Below are 14,212 nucleotides of genomic sequence, written 5' to 3'. Positions count from 1 at the left end.
AAGGAAAGTCTCACATCTTCCAGCGTGTCTGAAGAGCCTTGCAACTCTTCATATTGAGCTCGAATATTTGTTGCTAGATCATACCATAGAGCAATGATTTTCTCCCTTGGTCGACTTTCTTCTCTCGAGAGATATGCTTTGCATCTAGATTTCTAGATGTTCCATAACGTGATAGAGGCTATGGTGGGCCAGATGTCACACATCCAATTCGAGCACCAAATATGCATTCCCCTTGTTGGTTGTACAATGCATTCAATCTACAAAGGTCTTCTGATATCCAAGCTTTCTTCTCCAATCTCCACGCCTAAATGGCTATATCCGCCCTGGCAGCCCAACCATGAAGGTATGTATGGTATTCTTTTGAGATTTTGCAGGTGACAAGATGATCAACACAAATGAAGATTACAATATCTTTTTCTTGTTCGTGATCAAAATATCAGTTTTAGAGGAGTTCAATGATAAATAGAGAGGAGTGTACCATATAGGGTAATGTGGTAGATAAAACTATTGAGTGTCTATTATTACATTATTGGTGTACATATCAGTCTATAAAGGCATTTTACCTAACTAATGGGAAGCACCCTTTCTTCGAAAAAAAAAGAGATTTGAATTGAATAAAAACACATGTCTAGTTCTTTTTTGCTTTTTGTTACAACTCAAAAACAATACTACTAAAACCTAAGTGGGTAGAAATGTACTCCACCAACTAGCCGCCAATATAAAGAAGGATACTTACATTTAACCTTAACTTGGGTTGCTTGATTTCTCAACACTCACAAAGCGAATTACACTTATGCCCGAGGCTCAGAAAAGGAACACCAACCCAAGTTGGAGTTCTAAACACTTTCTCTAAGATGTCCATGCATACATAGGGAATTATTTATATGGACTAGGTTAGGTTGGTTGAGACAACCAAGTGAATATGGTACCACAAGAGCATGACAAAATACTGTTTGTGGACACAAATGTTGGTAAAACCAGTTTAAGTTGAAACCTTGAAAAGTGTGGTTGGGGATGTGGCTAGGGCAATTACTATGTAAGTAAATTTTACAATGTTAGATTTGGATGACACAAAAGGTGATTGTTGAAATGGGATCGTTTGAGTGAATGTTGCAAACTAGTTGTTATCAAGTTCAAGTGTAACACCATCAAAAATAAAACTACAAAAAATCACAATGAATAGTTCACTTTATTGAGTTGTGAATTTAGTGGAAAGGTGCAATATGATAATGCCATAATAGTTTGACATTTACTTTTAGCTTTATGACAAGCTTAGTACACTCATTTGTTGGAAAGTTCATTTGGATAAAGTTTAGATTGATTTCATGTTGCTCTACTAGTAATCAAAAAGGTGAAAATGATAGAAGTTTTGATGTTATTCCAACTATCTAACTATAAAGGTTAGCAAATGGGTGAAGATTTTGTATAGAAAATAGAGGATCCAAAACCTCTCTAACTAGCGCACATTCCACTCTTGTTGAAACAACTTATGACCAAGGAACAAACAAGGTTTTCTCCACTTTATTGCTCTATAAGCTCACACTTCAAAACAACCGTCGACTAACATGTATATAATTCTCCTAACTAATAGGAAAGTAACGTCTTTTTGGGAAAAAAACTAACATGTATATAAACACAAAAATGATCTAAATATGCTTATGTGTCAAATTCATCTATATGCATTTGCTCAGAGTATAGATTATTAATCACACAAAAAACTAGTCATAAATACACAATTAAACCATGTGTGATTAGGCTTTGGGCAAGCACATACATGTTAAATTTCAAATACAGATATGTATATTTATAGTAATAAAATAAAAATGGGTGGTAAAACAATGGAAACGAGAAAAAAGGTGGGCGACAAATGCAAGATAGCATGAACAAAACATGTTTTTATAGAATATAATTCCTTTTATGTTTTTCTTTAACGGTGTAGAGATGACATGTAACAATCAGCAACGACGGCTTAACGATTTAAACGGTTCGGTTCGGTTTAAATGGTTTAACGGTTTTTTATTTTTTATTTTTTATTTTTAAATAAAAAAAATTTAATTGTTTTTAAATAATCTTTTCATTTTCATGCCTTATTCTCACATTTCAGGGAAATCTTAAATATTTTAAATAATGAAATAATTTAAATTTTGACCTAAGCTGAAAACTGAAACCACGGATTTACCGGTTTAATGGCTTAACGGTTTGGGAAAAAAAAAATAATGGTTCGGTTCAGTTTGGACCCTCTCGAACCGAACTGAACCGTTACTAATTGTTAATGACATGTTTACAAATGCTCATTAAGTGATAGCATAAATGCATAAGTTCTTTTGTTGCATGTTCCAATAAGCTTGCTTGTTGCATTACATATTATATGAGCATGAATGAGTGACCAAATTTAATAATTTCAAAACGCATTAGTCAAGTGGCCCAAATAGATGTAGACATGTTGAAAAACATAGACTCGTGGTATAAAAAGAACTCAAGAACTACTCCATGAAACATAAAGGAATAAAATAAAAGTGCTTTTTATTCTAATATTCACATGTGAGACGGAAAATGCCTTATCATTTTCCTTAGCTAATACCCATCAATACTGCACATTTTAGTGAACCTATGATAAATATAGCTTAACTCAACTCAACCACCATTAGATGGAAACTTTGTTATCTTACTAATGATAGGCTAATAAATATACTTAAGTGAGTAAACAATTTGCCAAAACAATTAGGAGCAATTCTTAGAGCATCTCTTATGGACGATAAAATAATCTTCGTGCAAGGGAGAAAATGAAGCATGTCATAAGAAACCTTTAAACTTTTCTTGTGGTCTCAATAGCTGGCATGTGTACGCTATGGAGAAGAGCCAAAACAAAAAAGTTCCATTGAAAGTCTCGAGAAAGTGAAACTCTCCATCTTTTGGTTGATGTCGACAACGCATATACCATCAATATGTAATTAAATACGTAAGGCAATGTCGTGCCTAACCACAATGTGAGTGAATAACCTATACACACACTCTAAGTTCCGGCTACTAATGATTTCCAAGGAGACTTGTAAGCTCACCATACAAAAATTCTAGACTCAAACATATAAATATGGTTGAGCTTTGAAACATTAAGTTCGTGGTGGGTTTGCGTGTCATCGAGCTTTAAAGGGTTTGATATACTAGTGACCAATGCCCATCACAAAACCCTCCCATATTTTAGTGTGAGATCATACACACTAAGAATTGGGTCCGAAGAAAGAGCTTGCTTTAAAAAAGTTGAAACCGACCTGTTTACAACCAAGTATTGTCGATACAAGAAATGAAAACGATAGAAATTAGCCTTATGAAGACAATTGTGGCAATTGAAGCTAAATGTTTTAGAACTCTGTTCCTTCATTGTCTCATTCAAACACATGGAGACAACGCTTTACAACACCATTCTTTCATTAGTGCTCTTTTCCTCCCCATGTACATGGTTAATTATGGCATAGCACCTCATTAACCATAATTACACCATCATCATGGGCAAGTTGTGGATTAAGAGTGTATTGGTTCTTATTGCACAATTCACACTGCTTTGTAATTATCCTACTCTAGTGTCTTCATGGAGCGCATCTACCATCCTTGATCTGGCGGCGAATTTATTCCAACCGAGCGATCCGAATCTAGAAACTCCAAATGATCCCATCTTGGAATCGATCAAGGAACACGAGCACAAACATGTGAACGAACCGACCAAGGTACTTAATCAAGAAAGATACACAATGTTATTAGAGTACAAAATTGAATATGATCAATCAATGTTGACATAGATCTGAAATAAGCTCTACTCAATTAAATCAATTGGCTTAAATTGAATACATGCTGATTCAGATAATCTGATATGAGTGCAAGCTTGTTTAAGAATGCAATTCCATATGTTAACAATAATAACAAAGGTTGGATTGATTAGAGGGTACGATCTTCATCGAAAGAGGGGTATCCATGTTGCAAGATAATTTGGCATATCTTATGAAACAAAACATGGGTAAATTTCAGCAGTGCAAGTCTACAGGAACTTCAAGTGTATGGTGGACAAAGCTTGGATAGGTTGGAATTTACAATCTAAATGACCTAGGGACTGTAGAGGTTAACTCGGAAACAGAACATGTATAGTCGATGAAGTATGCATTAGAAGTTTCCTTGGTCATTGGAGTGTTATCCATGAATGTGGAAAGCTCATGAGACAATGTTGTCATGGGGTGGGAGGGGTAGCTACACAAGTAGATTGGTACTAGTGTATGATAGTGCATCATTTGTGTGTAAGAGTATGCAAAACACATATTGCATGCCATGCATCCCAACAAACGAAAATATAAACAAGGGGTAGGTTTTCAATCAAACTTGATGAATGTTGAATATTATTAGATGAATTTACTAAATAATGGTACTCTCGGGGATCTATTGAAATGATGAATAGGTGGACAATGTTCAATATCTAGTGCCGATGTTAAGCAACGTGGTGGGTGATAATAACCAATTGATGGAGTACATGGGAGCTGCTTTGGTCGCACGTGCGACTCATAGGACCCTCTGCTTGACTCCTTTCTTCAATGGCCCTCCTAGACATTCAAGTAAGAGAAACTCGACTTTGAAGGAATTAGTTCTCTTATACATAGTTATTACTCGTCCTCACATAATGTACCAATTTAATGCTTTGTCTTCTATTGTTGGTCGATTGTCCATGATTTTCTTAATCAATAGGACAATGTAGTGTCTTAACTGGTTTGTTTGCAACATTTGTTAATTAGGGATATACCAACCGGCATTTGTTCTGCGATGTATTTTTATGAAAGATATTTAGGTAGTTGGGGTATATACTCCATTGGAGACTCCTTAGGGTTCATTAATAATCGACAATAAGTATTCTCGTCCTCTAATATTGTTTATGACTTGAATGCATTGAAACATTTACCAATAAGCATGCAAGTGCTTCATCTCCATTCCTTATCGGGAAATTGTAAGCACTTTCTTGATCCACTAAGATGTTAAAATAAGTTTGTTATTTGAAAGCCAATCTTGAGATTCCATATAATGAATACACTCAACATTTTATAATTATTTGATGTCACTAGTGCAACTACCTAAGGGTGGCCTTACCATGGAAGAACGTTATGACATGGAATTATTAAGCAAGTTTGTCGAAACATCATCATTGGAAGTGTGCTTACAAGCTTGCAAAAAGAATATAGATGCAGTATGGTGGTTGCACAAGAGTTACTCCTCATTAACTAAGGATTGGAAGTGGGACTCAGAAACAACAGTAAGCTTATTTCTCGCAATTCCATTTATCTTTTTTAGAATTTCCTTTTGAAGCACAATTTTATCGGTTACTTTCTTTGTATTGTGAAATGTTTACCAATGACAATGCTTTAAGGTTTTTTCTATGGATGCAAAATGGGAGCTTCCATGAGCTCAATCTAAAATAACCATGGGTTTTCAATTATGTAATCAAAGCCATGACACAATACTTTAACCCAAAACCTACATATTCCACTACATATGAATTTTGAATGTTTCAATACGACAGCTTGAAATTATAACCAATCATTTATGGCGTAAAACTCTTTTAGATTGTTAAAACATTAATGCTTGGCACGTTGTGTTTACACATGCATTACTTTCATGATATTCGACAACATATTAAATGTATGGCAATTCATATTGTTTCTTGAAGGTTATATTATAGAGGCAATAAAACTGTTGATATTAATCCAAATCTAAAACTAATTATAGGAAGTATGGACTACTACCATTAGAACCATACTTATTTTTATGGATGATTGTGTGTCCATAGAAAACTCATGATTTAGCATGGTCGTATGTCAATTGGACATCAATCGGTCATATAAAGCAAGCTCTCAATGACTACGATGACGAGAAATGTGTGGCCATGGGAGGTTTATTTCCGGGTTTTCGATGGAGGGGTGCATATCTTGCCCCTTCTTTATTTATACACCCATCGAAATCCATTTCCATGGATGCTACAACACTCCAAAACATCATGGTTGGTGCAAATCAAGATTTTATTGCAGGTACAGGAAACAAAAATTCAATTCAATTTCTCTTACGTGTATCAAACCAATTCTTATTAGATTTATTGCAACCATTTCTTCAAATAAATTTTTGGTTTGTGAATATAGCAGATATATTTCTCATACACTATAGTTTTGTTCTATCCAAACAATTGCATACATGAGAAGCAAAATAGCATATAATAGTATTGAAAGTTGTTTCACGTGCTCCTTTTCGTCCAAACTTTTGCATTCATATGAAGCAACACAACAAATAACTTTCGACTTTGTTGATAACATGTTTTTAGCAATATTTTCAATAAAGATATTTGCATGTATGAAAAGCTTACACAAAACAACATGTTTTATTTTAAGAAAAGACTATATGGTGCCATCATTTCACATGTATCACATTCAATACATTAAACATTATAATTACGATAAAAATTCAATCGCAACTTTATAAGTCCTCAAACACACAATCATTAGCTACATGTTGTGACATGGGCTTTAACCTTGTGTAGTTCATTGGAGGTTTGAGGAGTCCCTTTGCAAAGATCATCAACTTGGGTTATGCTTTCTACGATGTGGAGATGGTTCGGTGATTGATTCTGGACTTCATCCTATAATGAAAAATCTCAATATGACATATGCATTTTTACAAAAGGAAAACTGCCCAAGAGATGGCGCTCGAGGTGTTTTAGTATCAAAAGTGGATCTGATCGAAGCAATATACGTGAAATCCATTAAGGAGAATGTGAGCATCATCTACCTTGCCACTGATGGATGGATGAGGGGACCGACTCAACAAACATTAGTCAAAGAGGTAATTGTTTTACTTATATCTAAGCACAATGGCATGCTATGTGTGCATGTGTCTTATCATGTGTTATAATCCTAGATAACTTTTTCTAAAGTTCGTGCAACACTTAAGTTCAATCATACGATCTACAAGACAAGATCAAGCGTATGAGAAGGATCATACTTTATGACTTTTGAAACCACCATATAATCCAATGTAGTAAGGGAGAGATTGTTTTTGTGTTAAATCAAGAGCCTTAAATAGAAACATATTTGAAAATGCATGATATCTTAGGTTGGGTTCACATGGGAAACCACATTTAAGTGTTATTAATAAAAATCATGTTTTGGTTTCCATGGGGGAAGGTGGGGGGGAGCCAAAGTTGTTACATGGAAAAATCCCACTTCGCATTGTGTGGTCAGTAATTCAAATCTCATGTGCCATCAAGATTTATTTTAGCCCTTGAAAACCGCCCGAAATTTGAAGCTAATGTCCCTTCTTTTCCCTATCCATTGAGTTTTTGTGGCAACCTCATCATCACGTATCCTTTCACCCCTTGCAAAACCCACTATAAAAAACAAGTTGGCCCATTATGTATCATCTCATAGAATTGATGACACATTATTAGAGTCATTTGATCCATTTTGGTAGCCTAATTAACTCTAGAGAAACTATGATGAACCTAATGTCCATGTGTGTTTATATTAATAGCATCCAATTTTTAATCAAACTTAGATATTAAAATATGTTTTTTTTTTTCATGGGTCCTTTGTCTTAATAATACAATGTTTTGTTACTCAAGAATGTAGTTTCTCTCCTCTTTCGAAGTGACGCCTAGTTGTTACCCATAAGCGAAAGCTCATATGAAAGCAAGAGATCTAAACTGAATATGCTAGATGCATTAGAAATCTATTTCACTTTCAAACAAAAATAAAGTCATGTGAATAGAGAATGTACATTGTCATGGACAAAATAGCTGATGCTAAATGATAACATTCTTTTGAAATGTTTAGTTCTTTTGAAAATAGAGTTATGAATGTATACTATTTGTTAGTACATATCAATATGTCTCACTCAGGAATTCTTAGACGGACATCATCCCCCTTTTATATGTAGTTATATATAGATGTTATTTAAATGACGGAATGATCGTGTGATACAAAACGTCAAAGGCATCCCTCGAATTCATTTATGCAATTCCCAATAAAAAATTACCTCTATAATTTTTTATAGAAACTTTAAATCTTAGACACGTTATGTGCCATGACATTCCCTTCTTCCTAAGAAATATGTTACCATTGTTTACCCAAAGTAGGTAGTTAATTCCAAGAGATGTCATAACAAAAACATTGGTAATGAGTGATTCATTTTATTGATGATGATATTCTTTGGCTCTTTGTCCAAGCTGTCTCAATTATGATGACAATACCGGTCCACCCTACACTGTTTGAATAGATTGGACTACGTAGTTTCTTAAAGGGAAAGGGATTCAACTTACCTCAAAAGTCGATGTAACACATTAAAAAAGGTTTTTCAATTTTTTTCTAGACAAAAACCTTTATCTCATTCTATACTTTAATTTACATCAATTGAAATCCAAGAACAAAATGAATACAAAGTTTGTGAAATAGAATCTTAAGCAAATGGAAACAATTTTACATAACTATGATGCATGTGTTATGTCTGAAATTGGGGAATACATGCAATTGTGTACAAATGTCAACAATGGGCTTTTTTTTTTATATGTTCCAAGTTCCAACAAAGTGAGTAATAAAGGTATATGTGCATATACATGATGATGTGTATATGAACCCTATGTTTATTTCACATGGAGTGAACAACAGAAGTTGGAAGGTGAAGTTTGAGTGAAATGCAATTCATATTTACATGACTAACTATTTTAACATGGTATGCATCTTTTCATTTACTCTACTTGTCTGAAAAAGTATTAGATGTTGGAACAAACAGTTAATAGATTTTGATTTAATAATTCTGTAGTTGGAAAATTGAGCATATGTTCATAATGAATTGCATCAAAGACATGGATGTCATGCATCCATTTCAAACATACAACAAAGTGATCTATCTTAATATTTCATACATTTACATAAACTGTCACAACTCTCACACATACAAACATATTATATTCATCCATTCATATGTACTCACATACATACATATATGCATATGCATCCATGCATACACATAGCATATGTATACACACCATACACTATACACGCAAACATTTATGGCATAAGCATACATGTATGTATGGATGAGAGAAACACTAACAAAAAATCCTCATCGCTATAGTGAAAACCACACTTTTTGTATTGTCATTTTGCTTTAATATATTAACACTACTACCAAAAACAAAAGACAAAATTCACATCCAACCTCATCAAGCTGAGGTCTATGTTTGTATAGCAAGGCTATATATTTTTCCTTGCCTGATGAGGAAGGTTGTGACAAATTTTTAGATTAGGACCTTGTGGGTGTCAATGTCTTGTAGTTATCATGAGAGAGAAAGAGATTGATATCTTCTCCGTTTTGTCATAATAAGGTGGTGGAGGAAATGAAGAGAAGGGGAGTCCAAGTGGTTGGCTTGTGGAGGAATATCATGGGCTTGCCCAATCTCATGGATGGTCGGAGCTACGAACAAGAGCCAGAGATTGCAGAGTTAGTGCATAGGAGGAGTGGACATGCCATCTCTGAGGTAGAACAAGAGTTATGCAGGCGTGCTAAGGCCTTCATGGGTAGTGGCCAATCAACTTGGAGCCTTGTGGTCTTCCGAGCACGCATCGTTGACCGCATGAGACAACAACAAACAAATGGTACTCATTCAGCTCAAGATGATGAGGCTCTTATAGATACATTGTTGGCTGACTCGCACGCAGCCGGCCTACAATGTCGTTACAATGGCTTCTTCCATCGTGCATCACGATATGTTAAAACCGCCCAAGAACGATATGAGGATGAGGCCCCTGATACTTGGCTAGATGTGGAGGCTTGTGAAGTTCGTCTCTCTCTACCAAACTCGAATGGATCTTGTAATTTTACTGCATGTTCTCCTTGAGCCTTATAAACCATTTCATCCTCTAATGGAATCTACATAAATGTTTTTTCACATCCTACAAAATAAGACAAATGCCAACTTATCATGCTAGATATTAAAAACCAATGCTTGCACACTTCCACAATGAAAACACTAGGTTTTAGCCTTCAATGGAAGGGCTAAGGTGTACAAAAATGAAATTACCAGATTTATCTACACACCCCAAAGCTATCCATCAAACAATAACCTAACTTTGTATATATATTAAAACTTATTTATGTTCTCATTCACTTTTTGGCGATAGATTATATGAGCATTATCATTCATTAATTTCTTCACCTAGGCTTTTTTTATGAGACAAGCTCATTCCTTCATTATGGTCTTAGACAACCGTTATAATTGACTAGCTTCCATGCCCATTATGAGCTTGATAATTATAAGTCTCTCTTTCACAATGATGTTTTGAAAGGACAAGGTATCAGGACAAGGATTTCTTCCAACTTTGGCTCCTCAAAAGAAAATGAGCATAAATCTTTGACATGCAAGACCTACAAATTAAATTTTCAGAATTGGAAACCACATTTACAATACAATTAGGTTGCTGCAACCTCATTACTTTAAAAAGCATACTGCCTATACCATCATTGCATGTAATTTTCTTTTTCTTTCCTTTATACTATGCACAGAATGTCTTACAATCCAACATAGCATTATCAGCATGAGCAATATCCCATGATTTTAAACAACTCGCAATAAAATAGATCAAAGTATATGATTCAATAGACTTGATGGCAGCCTTTTGCTTCTTATGCTTCGTACCTGTGGATAGGTTCTTGAAAGGAGAAGATTCTGCAAAGGATGCGAAGTCAGGGTTAATGGTGTCCGGATGCAATATCCTCAGCCTAGACGTGATGGCAGCCTTTTGCTTCTTATGCTTCGTACCTGTGGATAGGTTCTTGAATGCAGAAGATTCTGCAAAGGATGTGAAGTCAGTGTTAATTGTGTCCGGATGCAATATCCTCAGCAATTTCTCAGGATTCCTTCTTCAATGTCAGCTTGGAAGTCTGGCCTTTCTTCAACAGTTATAAGACCATTGTCTAGCGTCTCAGAGAGTCGAGAAATAAATGAAGCTAACAATAGAAAAAAACATTAAATCTCTATACATACTGTAATGTGACAATTTATTTATCCGCATTTGAAGTCTTATTTTCATTGCTGCCATTAATCTTAGGGACATCAGAGTAATCCCAGAAAAGTTCGTCAAAGCACTCTTCTTAGGTTTTGAGCTGCTGACAGGGGCACTGGTAATGTGCTAGTTCTCCAGGATTTGTTGGAGGTACTATGTCAAAAGGTGTTTTGGGATCACATGGACTCGTGGCTTTTTTTGATGAACAATTGGCAGCCGTTTCCTCTCTCCTCTCTTCTTTAACCTTCTTCTCTGATTCATGAATAATTGTGTCACTTGCCCTTTTTAGCTTTCTTCGTCTCCCCACAATCAGAATCAAGAACCTCAGATGAAAACGGTACAGAAACAGCAAGCTTATCACCATAGTAGCCACACTGAATTAAATTATCTTCATGAGTCTTTGTATAAGGACCATTTGACGGTTTCTATGAACCTCAACACTTTTGGCCTAGCCACTTCAGTAATTGTAGTAGTCGTGGAAAAGGCATCCCGTTTTCCTTACTCTGTATCTTTGCATCAAACGAACCACTGGTACCTTTGATTCACATAAGCCATTTGCAGTTTGCATCTTTTTTTCATTCCCCAAAATTTCTTCTAGTTTCTGCTTATTTCTTATATCTTTTGAGTCATGTAAACCCTTTGTACTTTGCATCTTATTTGCATTCTTAAAAGTATCTTCAGTTTCTCATGACTTGGCACCTTTGACTCACCTTTGACTCATGTAAACTATTCGTATTTTGGATCCTATTTGCATTCTTTCAAGCCTCCTCCAGTAGCTCCTTCCTCACTAACTTTGAGTCAGTAAATCATTGATATTTTGCATCTGATATCCATTCCTGAAAATCCCATCTTGGATTATCCAAGGATCATACTATTCACTATTTTTTTCAGTTGATACAACATTTATACCATATGACTCTTCTTTCATTTCCCATGATTGTTGCACTTCTTGCTCTGCATGTTCTTGTATCTCAAGTATTCACCTTGGTCTTATGGATGGTGTTATTTTCCTAGTGGCACTCACTTCGGGTACTTCACAATACTCATTCAACCCATCTGGCATTTCCAGAACAATATGGTATGGATGAATATAAAGATGAATAATCTGATGGTTGTTCTCAAGGTTTTCTCTCCATTTACTTCAGAAGTCTAGTAAATAAATAAGAGCCTAATAGATCAATTTATCTGAGAACTTAGATTTGAATTATCAATATCATGTAAAACGTCTCAACACGTATGCGAAGCCTGCAAGGCTGGTGTTCTTCTCTCGGACTTCACCATCTTTGCAGATTAGGAATGCATTGTTCCATTATATAAGTCCCAACAGGAGGCTGCTGAGAATCAACATCTGAGCCATCCTTCCTTTGTTTGAACATAAGCTACACAAAAAGGTTATTCTGTGGTGGATCTACATGAACAAGGGTTTGAAATTATTGCTGTCTCAGCAATTCAACCAAAGGAAGCAATGGAACTCTGTTGTGGTTATTGGTGTTGCTGTTTCTGTTTCTATGGAAGCTGTGCTTGTCATAATTACTGCTGCCATTGCTGTTTTCGTAGCAGCTGTGGCTCTTGTACTGTTAGAAACATTGGTATTACCAGCTGGATTGATTACCTTAAATGGCATGAAGTCTGAACTCCTTAACAACTCCAACCCACAGGAATATGATTGTGAACTAAACTCAAAAAATCATGGGTGACTAGATGTCCCTGTCTGACCACTGTCTGATAAGATGACCAGCCAACAAACTATATAGCAAACTACCAATATTCGTGAGTCTGTACCAGGATGATATGATGTATTATTTGCTTAAATGAATGGCTTCTTCTAACACCAGCATCAAAACTTACACCAGTTCTACATGTTCCAGTTTGGATGTATCAGATGTCAGAACCTTTTTCATCTGGGTTTAGGGTTTTCACATTTCGAGTTGATTTCAACTCTACAATCCTGGACCTGTTCAGTCCCCAAAATCCATCCTTGGTAGATTCTGGTTCCCAAAACTTTCACGGACATAAAATCTATTCAGTAAACTTATGCCTGAATCTTTTACATTACCTGAATATACATAAACCAGAACAAGAGATACCCACAATTGCATCTGGAATAGACTGGAGTATTGGAGGAACCACAACGTCAGATGTTTTCATGTTCCCTTCCTGGATCAAAGGATTGGACATTTTCCAATTTTGAATTCAAAAGAGATGCATACTATATAGTCCATGAAACATTAAATACTTATAAATATCCCACAATATATCGTATTATATAGACTTCAATAGATTTCGCACGAAACCAGCTTATATCATAAACCAAGAGTCTGAACATACGAATTTAATATGAAGGCAAAAGGGGAATGAAAAGCACATATTCAAAGAAAATCAATGACAGAAGGCATATGAACACAAAAGCTATGATTCTCAGCTCCGTAGTACAATGTACAATTCATAACGTTATTTTGATCATTTACGAAATCGAAATCAAATGAACTGGCTTCGACCAAAGAAAACCTTCATGTGGCATTTTCACTTTAAAAAGCCTTAAAAGTTCAGAGCTTCTTAAATAATCACCTCCGTGTTACAGCAGGAAACGGATATCAAGAACTCGGGATGTGCTAGATAGATGACGCGTTTCAAATAAATAAGTAAATATGAAAAAAGCCAATCATTATATATTGCGATTTTCAACCAAATAAATCGCCGATTCATGTCAAAACACTTTAATTGTTTCACCAAAAAATTGTAATTTTCTGTTCACGCGTTGCAAAAATGTAGTCAAGATAGTTTTCTATTCACATATTTCCAAAAACAATTGCCTCAAAACATTTGATTTTCCTCGTCTAAACAATGTTAAGTTTTCCTCAGAAATTGCAGCTTTTCACTCTTCAAAACCCTGTCAGAAACCTGACCATAAAATCACGCAAGAGAAAACACAGAAAGACGAAACGAAGAAAGAAAGAAAAGAAATAAAGCGAACCGGTAAAGCTTGGCGGATCAAGCCTGGATGATCTAGAATCACAGAACTTCTTTTCTGTTATAGGTCATACATACATACTAACATACATACAGATTGAGAAGAAGAAGTAGTAGGAAATGTGGAAGGGCAGAAGAAAGAGATTATTAAAAAGTGGAGGAGG

At 35.3% G+C, this 14,212-nt stretch overlaps 1 protein-coding gene and 1 long non-coding RNA gene across 4 annotated transcripts; one reads left to right on the top strand and one right to left on the bottom strand.

Annotated features, from left to right (window-relative positions):
* Positions 1-3,344: 3,344 nt before the first annotated feature.
* LOC147867970 (uncharacterized) lies at positions 3,345-10,266 on the top strand. Its single transcript, XM_087315893.1, has 6 exons — positions 3,345-3,722; positions 4,442-4,595; positions 5,097-5,284; positions 5,819-6,056; positions 6,560-6,861; positions 9,401-10,266. Exons 1-6 carry the CDS (start codon positions 3,504-3,506, stop codon positions 9,911-9,913), a joined length of 1,614 nt encoding a protein of 537 aa, XP_087172019.1. The 5' UTR covers positions 3,345-3,503; the 3' UTR covers positions 9,914-10,266.
* LOC147867969 (uncharacterized) lies at positions 9,832-14,130 on the bottom strand. 3 transcript variants are annotated; one of them, XR_015529400.1, is made up of 3 exons: positions 14,053-14,130; positions 10,712-10,864; positions 9,832-9,968 (listed from the first exon to the last, which is right to left on the bottom strand). It is a non-coding gene; the product is annotated as an uncharacterized LOC147867969 (long non-coding RNA). The 3 variants fall into 3 exon arrangements; XR_015529399.1 differs by lacking the exon at positions 14,053-14,130 and adding an exon at positions 11,060-13,288; XR_015529401.1 differs by lacking the exon at positions 14,053-14,130 and having other exon boundaries at positions 9,839-9,968; positions 10,835-13,288.
* Between the last annotated feature and the right edge of the window lie 82 nt (positions 14,131-14,212).

Source organism: Azolla caroliniana, unplaced genomic scaffold, assembly GCF_043228905.1.
Source record: "Azolla caroliniana isolate FFs.n. ecotype wild unplaced genomic scaffold, voAzoCaro1.0.p SCAF_2, whole genome shotgun sequence".
Classification (NCBI taxonomy): Eukaryota; Viridiplantae; Streptophyta; class Polypodiopsida; order Salviniales; family Salviniaceae; genus Azolla; species Azolla caroliniana.
The sequence above is the reverse complement of the archived record's forward strand: the minus strand, read 5'-3'. Positions and strand labels throughout refer to the sequence as shown.

Bases quoted from the DNA above. Each gene is read 5' to 3' on its own strand.
- LOC147867970 (XM_087315893.1), top strand. From the start codon at position 3,504: ATGGGCAAGTTGTGGATTAAGAGTGTATTGGTTCTTATTGCACAATTC. The intron at 3,723-4,441 runs GTACTTAATCAA...AATGATGAATAG, and splicing joins ATGTGAACGAACCGACCAAG to GTGGACAATGTTCAATATCT. The intron at 4,596-5,096 runs GTAAGAGAAACT...TGATGTCACTAG, and splicing joins TGGCCCTCCTAGACATTCAA to TGCAACTACCTAAGGGTGGC.